This window comes from Carlito syrichta, unplaced genomic scaffold (assembly GCF_000164805.1).
Source record: "Carlito syrichta isolate Samal-C Ts95f unplaced genomic scaffold, Tarsius_syrichta-2.0.1 Scaffold314865, whole genome shotgun sequence".
Lineage (NCBI taxonomy): Eukaryota > Metazoa > Chordata > Mammalia > Primates > Tarsiidae > Carlito > Carlito syrichta.
Window position 1 is genome coordinate 479,235 of NW_007258961.1, and position 20,845 is coordinate 500,079.

At 35.7% G+C, this 20,845-nt stretch overlaps 1 protein-coding gene across 2 annotated transcripts in view; it reads left to right on the top strand.

Moving 5' to 3' along the window:
* Positions 1-18,874, top strand: part of FUT9 (fucosyltransferase 9) — a 108,217-nt gene extending 89,343 nt beyond the window's left edge. Inside the window, exon 2 of one of the 2 annotated variants that reach the window (XM_008072135.1) lies at positions 16,415-18,874. In XM_008072135.1, coding sequence (XP_008070326.1) covers positions 16,423-17,502 — 1,080 coding nt within the window. In that variant the 5' untranslated portion in view covers positions 16,415-16,422 and the 3' untranslated portion in view covers positions 17,503-18,874. The remainder of the gene's footprint in view (positions 1-16,414) is intronic. The other variant, XM_021705978.1, reaches the window with a different exon arrangement.
* Positions 18,875-20,845: the final 1,971 nt, after the last annotated feature.

Here is a 20,845-nt window from a genome sequence, read left to right on the forward strand (position 1 = left end):
ACTTTACAAAAATAATTCAAAAATTATCTGGAAGAATAAACAGGTTATATACTATTGAAAAAAACAATTATGAGGGGCAAATTAAGGTAGACAATTTAAGACATGCCATAGCACTATCATGAACAGACAGATAAATGGGATGAACTAGACACTCTTCAAATAACCTTAGACACATGCATGAAAGTGATAAATGAAACATCATAAAACAACATGCAAGGGAGAGAGTATGTCAGACATTGTTGGGAAGAATTAGCTAGGCATTTGAAAAATATATTATGATGCTCCTCACTGTATATCAAATATAAAAATAATTTCAAAGAATTAAAAAGTCTAATATAAAATCAGTTACTTTTAAAAGGTAGAGTAACATCTTGATTTGGCTGATCTTTAGTGATGAGTTATTTTGTAAGTATAAATACAAACAGAAGCAAAAGGCAAATAAAATATGTTTGCCTACATAAAATTGACTAACTTTCATATACCAAACACACTAAAACATAGTCAAATCACAATTTACCAAAAAGTTTGAAACGAATTTGAAATTGAAGAGATGTTATCATTGATAAATATAATTAACAACAGTTCCTTCTAAGAGCAATTTGGGAAATAAATGAGCAAACGTTTAAAAATAAATATGAATAGCAATAAATATATGCTTACTTCACTAGTAATCAAAGAAAAGTGAATTAAACAAAGACAACATATATACTTCTTGTCCAATGTAAAAACAAACACACAGATCTTAAAAGGGCTCTTTCCTTTTTTTTTTATTTTTATTATAAAGATGTGGGGTACAATTCAGGGTTAGGTATAGAAACATTGATCATGCAGGTATCCTTGTTGATGAGGTATGCCCCTCCCTCCCCTAGCAGTTTCCCTCAACTGCCAATCCCCCCCCCACAGTTTTCCATTACTGCCAATCGCTTTCTTATAGCATTATAATTGTTCAAGGTTCTCTCATGAGTAAGAACATATAGAACTCTGTTCTTTGTTTCTGTGATAAATCACTGAGTATGATCGACTCCAAATCCATCCATCTGCAAAGTCCATATATTTGTACTTCTTTATGGCTGCATACTATTCCATTGTGTATATGTACCACACTTTTTTAATCCAGTCCAGCTTCGATGGACAACATGATTGGTTCCAAGGTTTTGCTATTGTGAATAGAGCTGCAATAAACATACGTGTGCAGGTATCTTTTTTGTAGAATGATTTGAGTTCCTCCAGGTATATTCCCAATAGGGGAATTGCTGGGTCATATGGAAGGTCAATTTCTAGTTCTTTAAGAAATTGCCACACTGTTTTCCAAAGAGGTTGTACAAGTTTGCATTCCCACCAGCATTCCACATCCGCGCCAGCATCTGTTGCTGTTTGATTTATTAACGATGGCCATTCTTACAAGGGTTAGGTGGTATCTCAATGTGGTTTTGATTTGCATTTCTCTGATGATGAGAGAGGTTGAGCACTTTTTCATGTATCTGTGGGTTGCCCGTATATCTTCTTTAGAGAAGTGTCTATCCATGTCTTTTGCCCACTTTTTAAAGGGATTGTTTGTTTTTTCCCCTTCTGTGCTTTTGAGTTCTTTGTAGATCCTACATGTTAGGCCTTTATGACATATACAGTTGGCAAATATTTTTTTCCATTCTGTGGGGTGTCTCCCTGCTCTCTTGGTGGTTTCTTTTGCTTTGCAGAAGCTCGTTAATTTGATGAGGTCCCACTTGTCTATCTTATTTCTTAAGGTATTGGCTTTAGAGTTCTGAATAGGAATTGGTTCCCAGTTCCAATTTCCATAAGGGTGTCTCCTGCGTTTTCTAAGATTCTTATAGTCTGAGGTTTTACGTTTAGGTCTTTGATCCATTTAGAGTTAATTTTTGTGTATGGTGATAGGTGGAGGTCCTGTTTCAATCTTCTGCATGTGGTCAGCCAGTTTTCCCAGCACCATTTATTGAATAGGTTCTCCTCTCGCCAGTGGTTGTTGTTGGAAGCTTTGTCAAAGATGAGCTGGTTGAGGAATTGAGACTTTGCTTCTGGAATCTCTATCCTGTTCTATTGGTCTATGCGCCTGTTTTTGTACCAATACCAGGCTGTTTTGATTACTGTAGCCTTATAGTAAAGTTTGAAGTCTGGAAGTGTGATACCTCCTGCTATGTTTCTCTTGCTGAGGATTGTTTTGTCTATTCGTGGTCATTTATGTTTCCATATGAATTTCTGTATTGTCATTTCCAGGTCTGAGAAGAATGATGTTGGTAACTTAATGGGTATTGCGTTGAAACTACAATTGTAGATTGCCTTTGGTAGAATGGACATCTTAACAATGTTGATTCTTCCTATCTATGAGCATGGAATATTTTTCCATTTGTTTGTGTTTCTCTTTCCTTTTTTAAGAAAATATATGAATTAACATATTTTTATAATAATATGTATCCTTAAAATTCTTCATGGTCTTTCATCTAGCTTTCTTTTTTCTCTAAACCAATCCTAGAGATAAAAATTGTCATTATAGATTAATGTAAACATTGCATATTGTGGTAATATTTATATTTGGAATAAAACAAAAATAATCTTTATGGTCAACAATTGGTTCATACAGTTAATAGTACATTCATACAGTAAAATGTTATCTTTTTTTGCTTTTATTATTTTCAATAGACACATGATAATTATACATGCTTATGAAGTACAGTGTGATATTTTAATGCATGTATACTTTTGTATTGTCAACCAGCCTTTGGTTAGCCCTCTTCTCCTCTTCCTTCCCTACCTCTAGTACCCACTACTCTACTACTACTTCTGTGATATCAACATTTTTAGCTTCTACAGATGAATGAGAATCTGAGGTATTTATCTTTCTGTGCCTGGTTTATTTTATCTCACTTAAGTAATGACCTCCATGCTCATCCATGTTGCTGCAGATCACATAATTTTATTCTTGTTCATGGCAAAATGGTATTCCACTGTGTATATGTAATCACATTAAAAAAATTTTTTTTTGATGGACACTTAGGTTGATTCCCTATCTTGCCTATTGTGAATAAAAATCATTTTTTTTCTTATTTACTTAAGTAAATGCTTGCAGTTTAATGTTTTTAAAAAGCAGTAAAAATATTATCTATTGGTTCTTGCTGTTGTTTTCTTAAAATAACCCACAGTTGGTAATTGAAATTAGATAGGTAAATAAATAGTACGGGCAACTATATAGATCTGTACAATAAAGACTAGGATAGCAGAAAATATTAGCAATTCTGTAAGTTGCATTCTAGACTACTTTCATTTTTTATGTGTGTTTCCAGAATTGTGACAAGAAATGCTCACTGATCTAAAAGATCAAATTGTCATATCAGAGACTGTGTTCAATATCAAGTGTTACCATTAGTTTAAGGGTGCAACTAATGAAGTGGCAGGGAGAGGTCGGAAACGTCTTATTACTCTTTGTAGTCCCCTTTTTCACACTGGACACACAACCTGTAGTTCAGAATAATAGAAGTCCCCAGTGTCACCTCACACAGTGGGGAGCATTTAAATGATAAAGCAGCCAGCTCTGTGGCTCAACCTGTAATCCTGCACCTTTGGGAGGCTGAGGTGAGTGGATTGCCTGAGCCCGCAGGTTTGAGACCCACCTGGGCAGTGAGACTTCATCTCTACAATAAATAAAAAAATCAGCCGGGAGTGGTAGCGCATACCTGTAATTCCGGCTTCTTGGAAGGCTGAAGCGGAAGGATCACCGGATCCCAGCAGGTCAAGGCTGTGATGGCCGGGAGCGGCCACTGCACTCCAGTCTGGGCAACAGAGTGAGACTCCAACTCAAAAAATAAAATAAAATAAAATAAATAAATGATAAAGCATCTCTATTTTGTACTTAGTATAGCTTATGTGACATTCTCTAGGAAGCCATGCCCCATAAATCCATCACAGTTTAGTCTTGATTACAGTAAACAATCCTAAATCAAGAACATCTTTCTTGAAGTATCTCATAGATAAGAAGTTTCCTTCCAGCAAACATTTTTAGTCTGCTGTGGTGGGGATCTAGTTACTACATTTACAAGGAGATTAGATAAGGATTCCAACCTTCCTCCCCACACCCCCAGGAGTGTCTCCCTAGTTGATTACCTAGTTGATTAGAGGAGCCACAGAGTAGCTGCTTTAACTCCTTCCTTCCCTATATTACCTTTACAATTTTTTTAGAAATAAGTAAAAAAGGAAAAGAAAAATAACACTCAAACCACAGGGTTTATTATGAATTGGAGAAACAAAAGACCAGCATCAGTTATAACAGTGTTTGGTTCATTACAACAATCCAGGAAATGAGTAATTTCGGTCTAAACAATGAAGTGACAATAGGATACAGAAAGGAAGTGAGATTTAATAAATACCACAGCATTTCCACTGATTACCTGTGGTAATTGACTAGATGCAGGGGTAAGGGAGTTGAAAAAAATAGTGATTTCCAGTTAGAGCCTTAGCAGGTATATGGATAATGTGCTATTTATGGAGAAAGAGAAAACGGAGCAGTATTTGGATGAATGGAGGTTCTTTAACAAAAGACAACTGTGATTTTATTGAAACTCCCATAGAAAACACCCAGTAGAAACATAGAACTTGAAGATGTAGGAAAAATGAACAGTAATCTATGGAATGAGGTCACTTTACACATTTGGATTCCAGAATTTAATGAGGAGGCATCAGCCTGAGATGCGAAGACAGATGTCTTTTCCACTGTGGTGGGAGGGAAGAAAACAAGAAAATTATCTCCTGATGTATTCTCCTTTAGTTGCCTCCATTTTCTCTCTGATGTTCACAAAATATGGCACTTCCTTCTGAGTATTTAACTACTTGGTAAACTATTCAAAAAATTGTTATTAGGAATGAAATCAGAGCAGGAGGATTGAATGACCCTTGAGAATGTTTCAGCAGACTATGGAAAAAGAATCCAGTGGAGCCAAGTGAATTTCCTGATACAAGAAAAGCCCTTTCCTCCAAAGTCTGGGGTATTTGTCTCTCCAAGATGAATGGTTTCTCATCCTGGGATTTTTTACTTATAAACGCTGCCTTTCTAACTTTCTTCTAATAATATGATCTTTTAAGTATGTTAATTAGTTCATTTTCAGATTACTCAGTTGCAAGTTGATTAAACTTGCTTTTTTTCTAAAATCTCTTTGGCTACACTTTTATCATATTAACTTTTAGGCTGTTGACTTCTTTGTGGCTTATTCTTTCTATTTTAGATCATACTCGTTTGGGGTTTTTTTTTCCCCCCTTATTGTACATTGAACTTGAAGTTTCAGGAGCTCCTCATTAACTACAGTGATGTGTTTTTATTTAATCCCAGTAAAGCTGGTGCTAATTAGTTTCACATGAGTTCAAAAGATGATCAGCCTGCAAAATTTGGTCTGATCCAGAAACTGTTGCCATGGCAATGCCTCATCTACTACAGTGTTTACCTCAATAGGTAGAGGTTCTCTCTTTCACTCTTGCAGCCTTCTTCTTAGTATCTTTTAACATTCTTAGATATGTATGTTGGCGTTCATTTTATAATTTTGTATTAATCAGGTTTATCCAGAGAAACAGAACCAGTAGAAAAGAGATTTATTATATAGAGAGAATATATGTAAAAAGAAATGTATGCTTATAGAGTTTTTTATATTGGATCACATGATTATGGAGTCAGAGAATACTCATAATCTACCATCTGCAGGCTGGAGACCCAGGAAACCTGATGGTGTGGTTCGAAGGCCTGAGAGCCAGAAAGCCAAAGTTGTAGATTTCAGTCCAAGTATAAAGGCCTGAGAACCGAGAACACTGAGTTCAGATGTTCTATGCTCCAGCTTAACCAGTCAGGCAGAGAGCATATTCTTTTTTGCTTTCTTCAGTCTCTTAAGGAATTGATTGACGTTCCCCCACATTAGGAAGGGATATCTGCTTATTCCTTCCTCATATTTAAGTGCTAATCTTTTCCAGAAACACCCTCACAGACACATCAAAGAAGAATGTTTAACCATTTATCTAGGTATTCCATAGCTCTATCAAGTTAACACATAAAATTAACCATCACAAACTGGAAGAGCAACAATTTTCTGTTAGAGAAAGGATATGCAAAAAATCCATGGAAAAGTCGATTTGCTTCCCATAGCTCCCCTGCCTCCCCCTGTAAACTGAACCAAAGCCTCTATATGTTAGCAAATAGAAGACCAGAAATTAAGGGATATGTCTGGAAGAGAAGTTGTGAGTGTCTCAGTGAATTCAAAACTGCTAGAGTCAGCAACAAAGTTGATCCAGATAGCCAGTTTTCCAACTGCAATGTGAACCCAGAAACTCTGGCAACATGAGGGTTAGAGGTCAGGAAGCAGCCGAATTTGGGTTCCTTGGCCCACACATTCAAAAAGTAGGAGCAGGAGTAAGATTGCATCAAGTGGATTCTCAAACTAGTGGTAGGTAAATGAGGAATGACAAACAGAGTAGTTGAGGGTGGCAACTGCTAGAAGGGCTTGGGATCCACATGGAACTCCTGTGCTCTTTCAGAGAAACAACTGGGGGACACCGTAGGAGGCTCCGGTGGGAAGGTCACTTGGGCCCAAGAGTTGGAGACCAGCCCGGGCAACATAGTGAGACCTCGTCTTCACAAAAACATTTTAAAAATTAGCCATGCATGGCAGCATGAGCCATAGTCTCAGCTAATCAGGAACCCGAGGTAGGAGGATCACTTGAACCCAAGAGTTCAAGGCTTCTGTGAGCCATGATCACACCACTGTATCCAGCCTGGCTGACAAAGCAAGACCCTGTCTCAAAAACAAAACAAAACAAAAAGAAGTATCTGACTTTATATAGTAGTCTAGTGAGATCTAAGGAAGTTGGAATATAAAAATTTATAGAGAAAATTATTTATTCCATTTTAAATGATAATCAAAATCAATATTTGTAAATCCTTTAAAAATATTAACTGATGATATTGTGTGGAAAATTCTGAGACATAACTGAAATTTTTATTTAAATGCTTCCTTTAATTTACTCTGTTTGTAGGCAATCTGGCTCTTTGAGTTTAGTTAATTTCAAAGATAACTCAACAAAGCAGCACATAAGGAATTCGTCTGAAAGAGAATGTGGCTAACAGGGGATCCAAGCATCATAGAGGCCTTGGATCAGCAATAAATGTGTCATTAATCCTCGATGTTACTTGAGTTGTCTTATAAACACCCTAATAATGAAAACAAAGCTAGACTCCTTCGCTGCTCTGATTCACCTTTCTTTACTCTCTGTCAATCAGGAGGCCTGTCCATATCCATCAGCTTCCAGAATGAGAGCAGAGAGGGAAGTGCTGGTGAATCTAGTTTGTTCTAATGAACAATGACTCCTGAGTAATATATTAAAAAGTAACATTTTATTCATATAGTTCTAGAAGTCTGTGCAATTATAAGCTGGAATCTCAAATCTCAAATATATACATATAGTTGTTGTTGACATAGGGTCTTGCTCTGTTGTCCAGGCTGGACTGTAGTGGCACAATCATAGCTCACTACAACCTCAAATCCCTGGGCCCTTCTGCCTCAGCTTCCTAATAAGCTGAGACTTCATGTGTGAGCCACCACACTCAGCTCTCAACATTATTTATAAAGCAACACATTGTGGAGTCAAGACACCAGTCAATCTTGACTGATCAGTTACTTTGTGATCTTAGACAGATAGACGAACATTAGTTTCCTCATCTGTAAAAATAGATACAATTCCAGTGTACATTTTGTCTGGTGGTTGTGAAATTTAAGGAATTAGTATCCGTAAAGTGCTTAGAACCATGCTTGGCACATAGGAAAGGATATATACATATTGGTTCAATGAACAAAAATAATTATAGGTTTCCTGAAGATTAAATAGTAAAATTTATGTAAAAGTCTTAGCCTGGTGCTCTGAACATTGTAAATGCTCAATAACTGTTAGCTCTTTGGTCACTCATAAAACATATGTTGAGAACAAGAGTGTGCCAGGTATGAGTTAGGCTCTAGGGATTAAAATCTGAGTAAAAACACCCAGTTTCTACCTTAGTTACAGTAGCCTAGTTACAGTTGAACAGAGGTGACAACATTAATCATATACTCACACAAATCTAGGTAAACTTGCTACTGTGGCAAATACTGTGCAAAAGTGACTCATGGTACTATGAAACATGAGTTAGTATTTGGGGAATGTTGGGAGGTTGTCAGGAATCCTTCCAGAAGCAACTGCCAGCGGAGTTGAGGGCAGAGAAGTCAAAAGTAGTAAATCAGCAAAATAGAGGGGGAGGCAAGGGATGGTGCAGTGACCCCTCGCAGGAGGGACAAGCGTGGTGATGCTGGGAATGCAAAAGTGCCATGCACTGAAGCTGGAGACAGGGGCTGAGTCCCCATTGTCCAGGGTTGTTTAAGCCACATTAAGGCTTATAAATTTTACCTTAAAAGCAATTGGAATTTATCGATGGGCCTTAACCAGGAAGGTAACATGTGATCTGTGGTTTGAAATATCACTATTGCTGGGATTCTGGAATGTTAGTGTATATCAGAACCACCTGAAGTCTCTTTTGAAACGCATTGCTGGGCCTCACTGCAAAGTTTCTGATTCCATATGTCTGGGTTAGGGTGGGAGAATTTGCATTTCCAAGTGATGCTGATGTTGTTGCCGATACTGCTGGTCTAGGGACCACACTTTGAGGAAACACTGGTCTACTGCACTGTGAACAAATACAGGACCCAAAGTGAGGGCTAGTGAACCACTTAAAAAGCAACGTCAGTATTCCGTACAAGAGATAATAAATTTTGACCTAGAAAAATGGAAAGAGGCCAACTAACGTAAGAGATAAAATTGGCAGTATTTGGTACTAGTTTGAATACAGACATGAAAGACCAATGTTAAGTAGAATCATTGTTCCACCTAACCATCTGAAAAGAAGGCAGTCTCATCTTCCTTAATCACAGTATATCAGCTCATAAATGAAAGTTTGGGTTGTTTTTTCTTTTAAAGGTTCCCTTGGCTTTCATTGACTGGCTGTATAGACAAACCTGACAATAATCATAGAAAGTGCTGGTGTTTACGGCCAACTTATGAAGGACTGCTGGTCTCAAGGAGTGCCAGAAAGTGTGTTCTAGAAAAATGCCAGAAGGCACCCTCTGGGCCTGTCTGTGGCTTTTCGTGTGGGCAGTGGAACAACCAGACTACACTTGGCCTCAGTGTCACCTCTGTTGGCTCTAGTTTCAACAGAAGCTGGTAAATAGAGCTTCTAAATAGAATAAAGACAGCGTTTAAGAACATGTGATTGAGTAGAGAGGAGAGACAACAGATGAAAGATCAAACCAAAGGAGACTAACCCTCGAATTGAAAATAAAATTTCAAAGAGATAGAATGTAGAAAGTGCCCAAAATAAATTTGCCATGCAGGAAAAGTGGCAGTTGGCAACTCTCTCGCCAGTGGAAACAAATGTCTGAGACAAAAATGAAAGTAAGGAAAAAAAGACATTCATTGGACTGTACAAAGATGATACCAATGCAGAAATAAATCAGTGACTTGTTAGCACATGTGAGAGAGGGTTCTGAGGAATATTCAGGAAAAGCACTGGTGACCAAAATTGGTATCTTTTGCTGGCAAATTCCTCAGGGTTTGAGGAAATAGAACAGAGGCTTACTCTTGGAAATACCAAAGGTTATATCTAAGGATCTTTGAGAAAAGTTAACAAACACAAATTTGATAACATTCTAGAGATTAACCAGTGTCTTCTTGCCAAAAGGTAAATGGCATTTCTCCCAAAGACAGGAGGCAGCTGGCTCAGAATCTAGTGGGCAGAACTGTGGGGAACTTAGAGCAGAAATGCCCATGAGAGAGGTTCAATGGAATTTGAAGTTTCAAGGGAATCTTTCAAAGTGAGGTGATAAATATATATAGTTTTACAGTACTTCAAGGCAGAATATAATTTGGTATATAACAGCCAAGTATAAAGCTTTTGTTTTTAAGTTTGTAAGCATGTGAGTATTCTTAGCATAAAAATGTTAGGGAATAGTAAAAAACAAAATAACAAAATAGCAAAAAAGAAACAAATAAGCCAGGCAATTTAAATTATGTACATTTAATATAGTATTCAGAAAAGTTATGCAGAATCTAGTACTAATACTATGATAGTAAAGACCACAATGATTCTGTGAGGAGCATTGGCATTATAGAAATTATTATATGAGTTTGTCTAAACAGATCACTAATAGTTGAAAGTTAGACAACACCACCAAGTACCTTAACTATGAGTGGAGTCAATGGCTTACATAAAGTGAAAAGATTTTTCTGCAGTTTTGAGAATTTATACACAGTGTTTTCTGGGAGATTGCTTGTTTGAAAATTCAGATAATTATGGATATATTTTGAAGGATTCAAATGGCATACTTTGGATCCTGAAGAGGGGAACACAAAAAGGAAGTGAGGGAGAATATCAGTTGGGTTCTCTGTTTATTTTGGCTGTGAGTTGAGTTTGTTTATTTCAAACAATGAAACCAGTCATAACTAATGTAAACAAAAATGAAATTACTGGAAGGTTATGGAGTAGCTCTTGAAACTGAAGAAATACCTACAGAGTCAAGCCCAAAGAGGTGGCATTCATAGCAGCTCCATGGACCCAGGTAACAGAGTCTACGTAACTCTTCTCAGAGAATCACAGTATGACTAGTCAGTTCCAACATTTTTTCACCCTTGGCTCTTTTAATCAAGTTGTAAAGTCCCAGAGAGAGTTTGAATGACCTGGCTCTCCTGCCCAACATTGGAAAGGGGGAGAGACCTTATCTGTAGTCCCAAAGATTGCACACAGAAAAGCAGAGGTAATATTCCAGTAGGAAATTTGTGAGCTATTATTAGAAGAAGGAGGAGTGATTGGCAGTGTAGGAATAGAAAGGTGATATCTCTTTCCTTACCATCATATTTGTCACAGCCAACACCCTGTAACAAAGACAGGTTAACAAAGGAAAAGCATAACAAATTTATTTGATCATAGTGTTACATGATATAGGAACTTTCAGAATGAAGATGACCCTATAGCCCCAGAGTGATTTATGCTTAGGTTCAATGGAAGGCGGACAGCAATATAGAAATGTGGTTGGGTAAAAAGGGTAATAAACAGAGGGGAGAAACCCAGCAAGGCCTGTCTGTTTGGATTCCTTCCTTCTGGTATGAGGTAGAGACCTCTCTGGAATGTGGTCTTATGGTCTGCAATCACAGTCCATCAGAAAATTTCCTTATGGCCAGTGCTTACACAGAAATGTGGGGGAAAGTTAGAGTAATATTTTTAGGTTTTATTTTGGCTTTGGAAGAAAGGAGTTCTTGTTTCTATGACTGTCTTGGGGAAGAGGAATTACAGTTTAAATGACTTGCCATAGGAAAGAATGGGTGATGAAAGATAGGAGGCCAGGAGAAAATCGGAGAGAAACTTTGTTTCTGAGGCCTTTGCTAACTTTAATCCACCATTTGACTTGACAGTGATTTATTTCTGGTCTTTGGAGTTGATAAAAGTTCATCTTAAACATCCCCAAGTTGATTCAAAGTTCTGTTCAAATAGTCTTTGTTTTTTGCATGATTTTGTCAGTGATCAGCAGTCATATTAGGAATGATTTGATGGTGCATCATCTCAATAAATAAAGAATAAATGTACGACACAGTGATTGTGAAATGTGTTGACCCCAAACCTCCCAACCTTACTGTCCTGCTAGTGTGAGATAGGGGAGGTGAGTTGAAGAGGTAGATAGTGACCGGAGCCTAGGAGTAATGCCCCAAATGGCAAGTTACAAGCCTAGCTATCCTGTTCTATTTCCAAGTCCTAGGCAAATGTTGAATTTTATTCTAGAGAATGCTCCTGTTTCTTTCCATTCAAAATACACATTCAATAATCCCCTCCCCACAAAAGAAAAACAAAACTTAGAGTAGGATCGCTACTCCTTGCAGAAGACTTCTGTTCTGGTTAGTGTCACATTTGTCTTCCTAGTACCTTAACATTGATCTGTGGTTTAAGAACCTTAACAATCACTCATAACCTTTTTCTATTTCAAGTTATCTTCCATTCTTTAACATTCAGTAGAGCATTCTTAAAGAACGAATAGAGATAATCTCTAAATGAAAAACTGAATCATACGCATACCAAATCTTATCAAGTGGTACTTTTAACAAAGATTCTGTTATTTTTAATAGAAAGTCATTAAACGACATTCTCTCATAGTTCTTGAAACTACTAAAATAATGATTTAAAAAGTTTAATTATCCTATGTACTGTTACAGTTTGTTTTATACTGTAAGTTTACTGCTGTCTCTTGAGAGCTATAATAACTCTGCTGCAGATATTTTAAAAACGGGTTGTATTGATTAACAGTTCAAGAAATGTTGCATATCCAACTGAATTTTAGTTAAGAAGAATAGGTGAAAAGGATCGAAAGAGATGTCTGTTTGACCCCAAGAGGAAAACTTTTCTAACATCTCTGTACAAAGCAGGGATTACTGAGTGATTGTCCCTATTATCTAGACCCTGACAGCATTGAAGAATTGAAGGAAGAAGATGTGCAGAGAGCTAACAAGAAGAGCCTCAAGTAATGTAAAATGACCAGGAAACAGCAACTGGAAACCACACAGTAGAAGGAATATTGTTTCTGCTATTGGCCAATTTTTCTCATTGGCCAAAAGAAGAGTCATAGGACTAAAATGTATGGTATAGGTGTTTTGTTGAGATACAACAAAGAGAGGCAAAACTAAGATTTTGGTCACCTAGTGGTAGCATTGCCTGTAAGTCAGTTTTAATGGTGGTTATTCCATAGAGGAGTATGTATTAAATGCACAGAGAAAGAAATTAAGTACATGCTCATTCATTCACATTTGGCTCACTTTTGTATATCTGTTTACTACCAAAGCATGGTACCTTGTACACAGTTGAGACTCAGCAGTTTACTCATTCATTCACAAAACATATATATCATTTTTTAAGTACCTACTATATTCTGTTGCTGAGGGTACAGCAGTGAAGAAAACAAAGCCCTTCACAGAGCTGACTTTCTGGTATCACCAAGATGATTGCATAATCTGCATGCAACTTAGGGAATCAGTGATCTAAAATGTAGTCATTAAGTGCCCAGACTCTAGAGCCTGATGACAGGCTTAAAAGCTCTGCCACATTGTCACCTACCAGCTGTGTGACTTTGGACAAGTTACTTAACCATTTGTGGCCTCAGTTTTTTTTTAATCAATAAAATCGAAATATAATGAACTAATACTTGTGTGTGGTATACTTAAACATATGCATGTATATACTACATATATATATTAGCTAATGTAAGTACTCAGATTAGTGTTTGGCACTAATAAATGCCATATATAATGACAGGTATCATTCTTATTAAGATAAATTAATCTAAATTTAACTCATAGGCAAACAGTCCTTAGATATAAAGGGTAGAGTCCAGGGAAATCAAGAAAACAAAACTTGAGGTACTGAATTCAAAGAGATTATTGATGTTTGTATTACTTGTTCAAAGAAGATTATAAAAAGCAAGAGCGAGCATAACCCAACAGTGAAGCTAGTTACTTATATTTCTGGCCTTCAATTTCCTCATCTGTGAAACACTGAGAAAGGATCTACTTTGTAGGAGTTCTAGGAGGAATAAAGGAAATGATATGTGTAAAGCACTTGGTACAAGGCTTGGCTGAGAGTGAGCTTTATTAAATGGTGGCTATCAAAGCTGTAACCTGATTATACTCAACTGAACATTATTTATGTAGATAGTTTTTGCCATTGAATTTCAGTTCAAAAAGGATTTAAGGAAACTTTCAATTAGAGCATTTCTAAAAACCATTAAGCATCAGTCACATAGGAAGAAAACTGTGCAATATTTGGTCAAAGCAGGCATATAAAAACTTAATGTTGTTCCAGTGAAAAAGGAGACTCTTCCAGTAAGTTTTCTCAGTCTGTAAACCCTAGTCTAGAAAGAATTAAGTGATTGCCCAGTTAGTTAAATTTATAATGTAGGATCAAATGAAACTAAACTTCCATAGACTTACATTTGAATCATATCCTAATATATTTAAATACTCCATATTGCTAAATTTTGATATTTTTGCATCTGTGTTCATAAGTACAACTGACTTTTTTTTTAACTTTTCATATCCTTGTTTGGGTAACAAGATTATAATTGACCTCATAAAATGAATTAAGCTTCTTTCCTTATTTTTCTGTTTTCTAAAATGATTTTTTTTAAGTGGTATGATATTCCCCTAATACCATTCACTAAACAATTCACAAAATTGTTGATGTCGTTCCTACAAAACTATCTAGGCCTAGGACTTGTTTTTAGTATTGTTACTAATAAATTTCATTTCTTTAACTGTTATTTGATTAATCAGAATTTGTTTCTTCTTGTGCCAATATTGATATTTCTCTATTTGTGTAAAAATAGAGCCATATATCTAGTCATCTTTCAACTTTATTAGCATAAAATTACTCAAAATAATCATTTCTAATTCTGCCTATGTTATATCAGCAAGCATTCACCATTTTTATTTTAAAATTAAATTTATATTTTTTATTATCCTTACCTGAAATTTTTCTTAGTATTTTCAGCTTGTAACATTATTAATTATCTCAAATTTCTGCTCCTTACCTTAATTTTTTCTTTATTTCTTTAGTATCATTATTCTTTGTTTAGCTTCTCAAGTTGGCCAATTTGATAATAATGTTCTCAAAAATGTGAAAACCTATAAATTTCCCTCTAACTACTGTTTTAACATTCCACAAAATTTGTCATGTAGACACTTGGATCATTTGCTTCTAAATAATTGAGATTTCCTTCATAATTTCTTCCTGATTTTCTCTGTAGTCCAAGAGTTTATTAATAATTTAGTTCCTGGGCATATTAAATATATTTTTTATTATTGACTACAGAACTTAAGTTAACATTGTCAGTAAGCTGCAGTTTTTTATTCCAATAATTTGATTTTGGAAAGGCATCAAGAGTGCTGTAAGATGCAGTGTCCACAATCTTAGAACTCGGTCAAGTTTTGCTACTCAGAGAATGTCATGTGCTTTAAGAAAAATTACAGTGCAAAAGAATATGATTTTTTTAAATGTTCACATACATTTTGGTCATTAAATGAAGACAATTTCTTCCTTTTTCTGGAAGGAAACATCTAATGTTTTAATACTAATTTTGATCAAAGTTTTAAAATACTTTGATGAATCTGAAATTGGTTGGCCACAGTAATTTGATGAGAAAAATAGTATGAGTTTCAAAAAATCAGTAAGAATTTGATCAAGAAACAGTTTTACAGTATGTTACATATTATAACTTTGTGCTCATATTCATAAGGAGGCATGAATGTCAAAGAGAAAAAACATTGAATACACTTTAAAACAATTTTGACTCATCTTTTAGCTATAATCTGTCACAAGATCAAAATTGCTTTTTTAATATAACCCCTTTATTTTGAGAACCCATTTTATTTTTATTTTTATAATACTAATATCATTTTAATACAAAGAAAAGCTTTTAAAAGCCCCAATACTATGTAAGTGAGAGTGTTGTTGCAGTACCAATAAAGCATTTGAGTATTACATCTTGGCAGATATTGGATGAACTAACATATTACTAAAAATAAGCAATGAAAATTATTTTTAAAATATGTGAATTAAAGATAAAACACAAAGGGTTTTTAATTTATCAAAATTGGCATCAGTGTATGTATTTTTTAATATAAAACCATTTTTGCCATTTTTACCAGATCACTATTATGATCCATTTGTAAACAGAGAAGATAAACTGATACCAAGAAACAAAAACATAACTTCTTCCTTTAAAAAATTTGATTTTCTATTAAATTCCATCTGAATTATAAAGTTATAAGAGTCTTGATATGCTGTAAATGTGTGATTATATCAACAGGGAAATGTTCACAAATCTGATGTAGTTTCAAAGTGCTAAATATTTTAGTCATGGCTTTGGTAATGACAGTCTATATTATACCATTTTCTTTCTTTCTTTCTTTCTTTTTTTTTTTTTGAAATCAAGATTTATTGAGAAGACAGAAATGCTCCCACAGTGGGAGGGGACCTGAGGGGGTTACCCATTGTACCAGTTTTCTACAAGCAAAGAAGAGACAGCACTGAGGAAATAAAGTTACTTGGTTTAAAGATATGCTCATACATTTAGAAGTTCTGAATCATTATTTGTAGGAAAGAGTTTATAGGAAACTTCCTTTTAAAAGCAGTTTCTTGGTTTCAATGAAAGTTCTATTTCTCTCAATGGTTTGATAATACCAAAAAGGAAAATGCAATAGATTTTGTGATTAAGTGTATTTTAGGATGCACCACCTATTTACCTCAGATTATACTTACGATTCTCTCCTCATCCCTGTCCCTACCTTCCCCTCTTGTTCCTCTATTTCATAGAAAAAATTATGACATCAACATCCAAAGGAGTTCTCCGCCCATTTTTGATCGTCTGTATCATCTTGGGCTGCTTCATGGCATGTCTTCTCATTTACATCAAGCCCACAAACAGCTGGATTTTCAGTCCCATGGAGTCAGCCAGCTCTGTGCTGAAAATGAAAAACTTCTTCTCCACCAAAACTGATTATTTTAATGAAACCACTATTCTGGTGTGGGTGTGGCCATTTGGGCAGACTTTTGACCTGACATCCTGCCAAGCAATGTTCAACATTCAAGGATGCCATCTCACAACAGACCGTTCACTGTACAACAAATCTCATGCAGTTCTGATCCATCACCGAGATATCAGTTGGGATCTGACCAATTTACCTCAGCAGGCGAGGCCACCCTTCCAGAAATGGATTTGGATGAATCTGGAATCACCAACTCACACTCCCCAGAAGAGCGGTATTGAACACTTGTTCAACCTGACTCTCACATACCGCCGCGACTCAGATATCCAAGTGCCTTATGGCTTCTTGACGGTGAGCACAAACCCTTTTGTGTTTGAAGTGCCAAGCAAAGAGAAGTTGGTGTGCTGGGTTGTGAGTAACTGGAACCCTGAACATGCCAGGGTCAAGTATTACAATAAGCTAAGCAAAAGCATTGAAATCCATACCTATGGGCAAGCATTTGGAGAATATGTCAATGATAAAAATTTGATTCCTACCATATCTACCTGTAAATTTTATCTTTCCTTTGAAAACTCAATCCACAAAGATTACATTACTGAAAAGCTCTATAATGCTTTCCTGGCTGGCTCTGTACCTGTTGTTCTGGGACCGTCTAGGGAAAACTATGAGAATTATATTCCAGCAGATTCATTCATTCATGTGGAAGATTATAACTCTCCCAGTGAGCTAGCAAAGTATCTGAAGGAAGTCGACAAAAATAATACATTATATCTTAGTTACTTTAACTGGAGGAAGGATTTCACCGTAAATCTTCCACGATTTTGGGAATCACATGCATGCTTGGCTTGTGATCATGTGAAAAGGCATCAAGAATACAAGTCTGTTGGTAATTTAGAGAAATGGTTTTGGAATTAAAATATTTCATAATTTGCACACTTAGTAAAATATTTTGATGAGATATCCTACAAGTTTTGAGGATAAGAAGAAGAACAACATTCTACTTTTATGTCACGATTTATTTTTATTACCCTTTCCTGGGTAACATATATATTTTGATGGAGATTTCCCATCAAAATGTTTAAGAGCTCAGCATTAGCAATCGTCCCATTTGGTTTTAAATTATCCTGTATATACGTAATTATATGCACTGAAAAGTAATTTATTCTTCACTGTCATTTATAAACATTGCTTGTTTATATTTTTGTAGTCTGTCCGTAATGTAAGTTTGTGATTTGATTATTGTTTCTACACTGATCAGTTGTTTAATCTATTTGGGAAATGAAGATTCACATCTTAAAATCATCATAAAGATTTTCACTAAAAATTATAATCTCTAGTTCCGAGTATTCATACTGTAACAAAGGAAAAACATTGCAACTGAATTCTAACCTCTTTAACTTCGAAGTTGAACAAAGTGTATGACTGTCTCTGTTTGATTTTTTTAAACCTATTTACCACATTTGTGAGGGTAGAATTACTCATGTAGTGAACAAGAAAGATGTGAAGCAGAACTGTTCTCTTCAGGAAGCTATTAGATTTCCCATTTATTTTCATTAAGCTGAATTGCAAATGTAGCTACCTATTCTTGTGATATAAAGTTAAATTATTTGAGTATTTTTAACTATCCAATTTGCTGTGATTTTTCAGCACCTCAGAAATAATCCTAATAATATTTAAGAAACTCTAAGACAGTTCTTTTCCTGATACAATAACACTTCTTATAATAAAACAAATAACTTCTTCAAATGGCAAGAAAAATGATATATACAAATATAAACATATTTATAAATGGTGCCATTTATGAACAACTTTTATTTATCAATTTAATTTTTTTCTGAAACCTCAATATTTAGTTTTATTTTACCATATTGACAAATGAATAAATATAAGATTTGAATCACCATTAAAGACTTATAATAATGAGTCCTATCATTGAAATGATAGAATTCATTTGATTTGAGCCTTACCATTTAAGAAAACCTAAATAAAATTATCATCAAGGTGTTAAATATAATGTTGCTGTATATAATAAAGTGGAGATCTGTAGAAAACACACAGTGTTAACATAGAGTAGGATCTCAATGCATATTAATTGAATGAATTAAAAATGGCACTGGAAGTCAAGTGAATATTCTTGTTTGTTTTAAGGTAGTGACAGTGGCAGTTCTAGCTTAGAGGTACTAACTGGAGATGATGTTTTATATTCCATTTTAATAATTATTCATACATAGCACATATGACCATGGCCTTCAGGGCTTTACAGAACCAAAATTAATTTATCATTACAATAGATTTTTTTTTTATTTTTTTTTGAGTTGGAATCTCACTCTGTCGCCCAGACTGGAGCGCAGTGGCCGCTCCGGCCACCGCCGCCTCGACCTGCTGGGCTCCGGCGATCCTTCCGCCTCAGCCTTCCAAGTAGCCGGAATTACAGGCATGCGCTACCACACCTGGCTGAATTTTTGATTTATTGTAGAGATAAGGTCTCGCTGCCCAGTCGGGTCTCGAACCCGCGGGCTCAGGCAATCCACTCACCTCAGCCTCCCAAAGGCGCAGGATTACAGGCTGAGCCACCGAGCCCGGCTTACAATAGATTTTTTAAGAATGTATCTCTGAACTTGCAGTTGTCTATAGCATTCTCCTCCATAAGGCTAGAGAAGGGAGAGCTGAATATAAGCAGAGATAGTTAGTGAGAAAAGATGGCTACTAAGGATTCTTCAGGGAAAGCATTCCCCAAAATAATCTTGAATACCTTTATTTCATTCAGGCCAAAAATCCATCAAAAGAATTCCAATGTTCTGATGACAACCATTTGGGTCTATTTGTGACTTAATCTAATAGTCCTATTACATGTTGACATCAGCAGAGCTCAAACCCACAATTTTCTATATGAGATAGAAGGAGAGATACATTTCAGTTAAGCAAGAAGGAGGTATGTCCAACAACCCAGACAACCTTGTAGAAAATAAACTAACTTGAGCACTGGAGGGATTTGAGCAGAGGACTATTTCTGCACTGAATAGAGGATTGTTTGATCCCTAGGTTCATTTCTTTAGCCATGATTGAATAGATGCACAGTGTCAGACAGTGCCCTAACTACCACAGCGATAAGATGAACAGATATTATCATTGCCTTAAAGAAGCTTACAGTTAAATGGACAGACATCTGTCAAGCTTCCTTTCAATTCCAGCCTAAGTCTAGGTTTATGATTGCACATACTACTCTCAATGGCGTGTATATGGGTCACTGCTGATTTAATTTTTGTAAATTTGGTATTTTCCCAATTGCTTGGCTACTTGATTATGTTTCTGAGCTGTGAACATTGTCTACTCATTTGACCTAATGTGGATTCCCTCCATATTATCTCTTCTAACCCCTTCTATTAAGAAATAGCATTCCTAGTTGAGTAAAGATTTCCACTCACATTTATTTTATCATTAAAGTGTCAGGTTCATACATTGCTTTTTTGTTTGTTTGTTTGCCTTTCAAAAGTAATGGGAGCTAAAGAAGTGCTGCTAACAAGTTTAGAAATTATTCATGCATAGCACATATGACCATATGTGAAAGCAGGAAAGCATTCAGTATCATTTCAGCCTACTTTTGTTGTAGTGGGTACTCTTGACTTCAAAGAACTGAAAGATCTGAGGGTAGTTGCCTTTATTGTTGACTACAAATGTAGGCTTTCTTGGACTGTGACTATAATCATATGTTGATAATATACCCCAAACCAAGGCAGTACTACTAACTGACTAACTGGTACCTTAAAAATTCATTACCAAAGTCCCAGAAGAATAAGTTTTCTAAATTTGAAGTGCGTAAATGAATGACTCAGCTGAACCCTTCGGTTCTGGGTCTATTGGTCTGTGCAGTTTTAGGGCTAGAAGGAATTATAGCAATGTTTATAAGCCAATCTCTTTTTTCTATTTATGAGTTAAGTAGATCCAGAGATATTATTTATTCAAAACACCTGCACATATTCTCTCTCACACATATGCGTATGCATGCACACACACACATACACACACACACCACAGCTAGTGATGGTAGTTACGATTAGAATTTAAGGATCCTATCTCTCTTAATCCTATTTTTTTCATTGCATTCCACCTTATCATAGAATTATGCCTCAATTTCTATAAATGTGAATGTCTTACTGGTATAATTTAGGGCATGAGAAATGGTATCCTCTATGTAAAATAACTTTGAGTTTTGAAGGTATACAATAAATAAAACATCAAACTTATTGACATTCTTTCT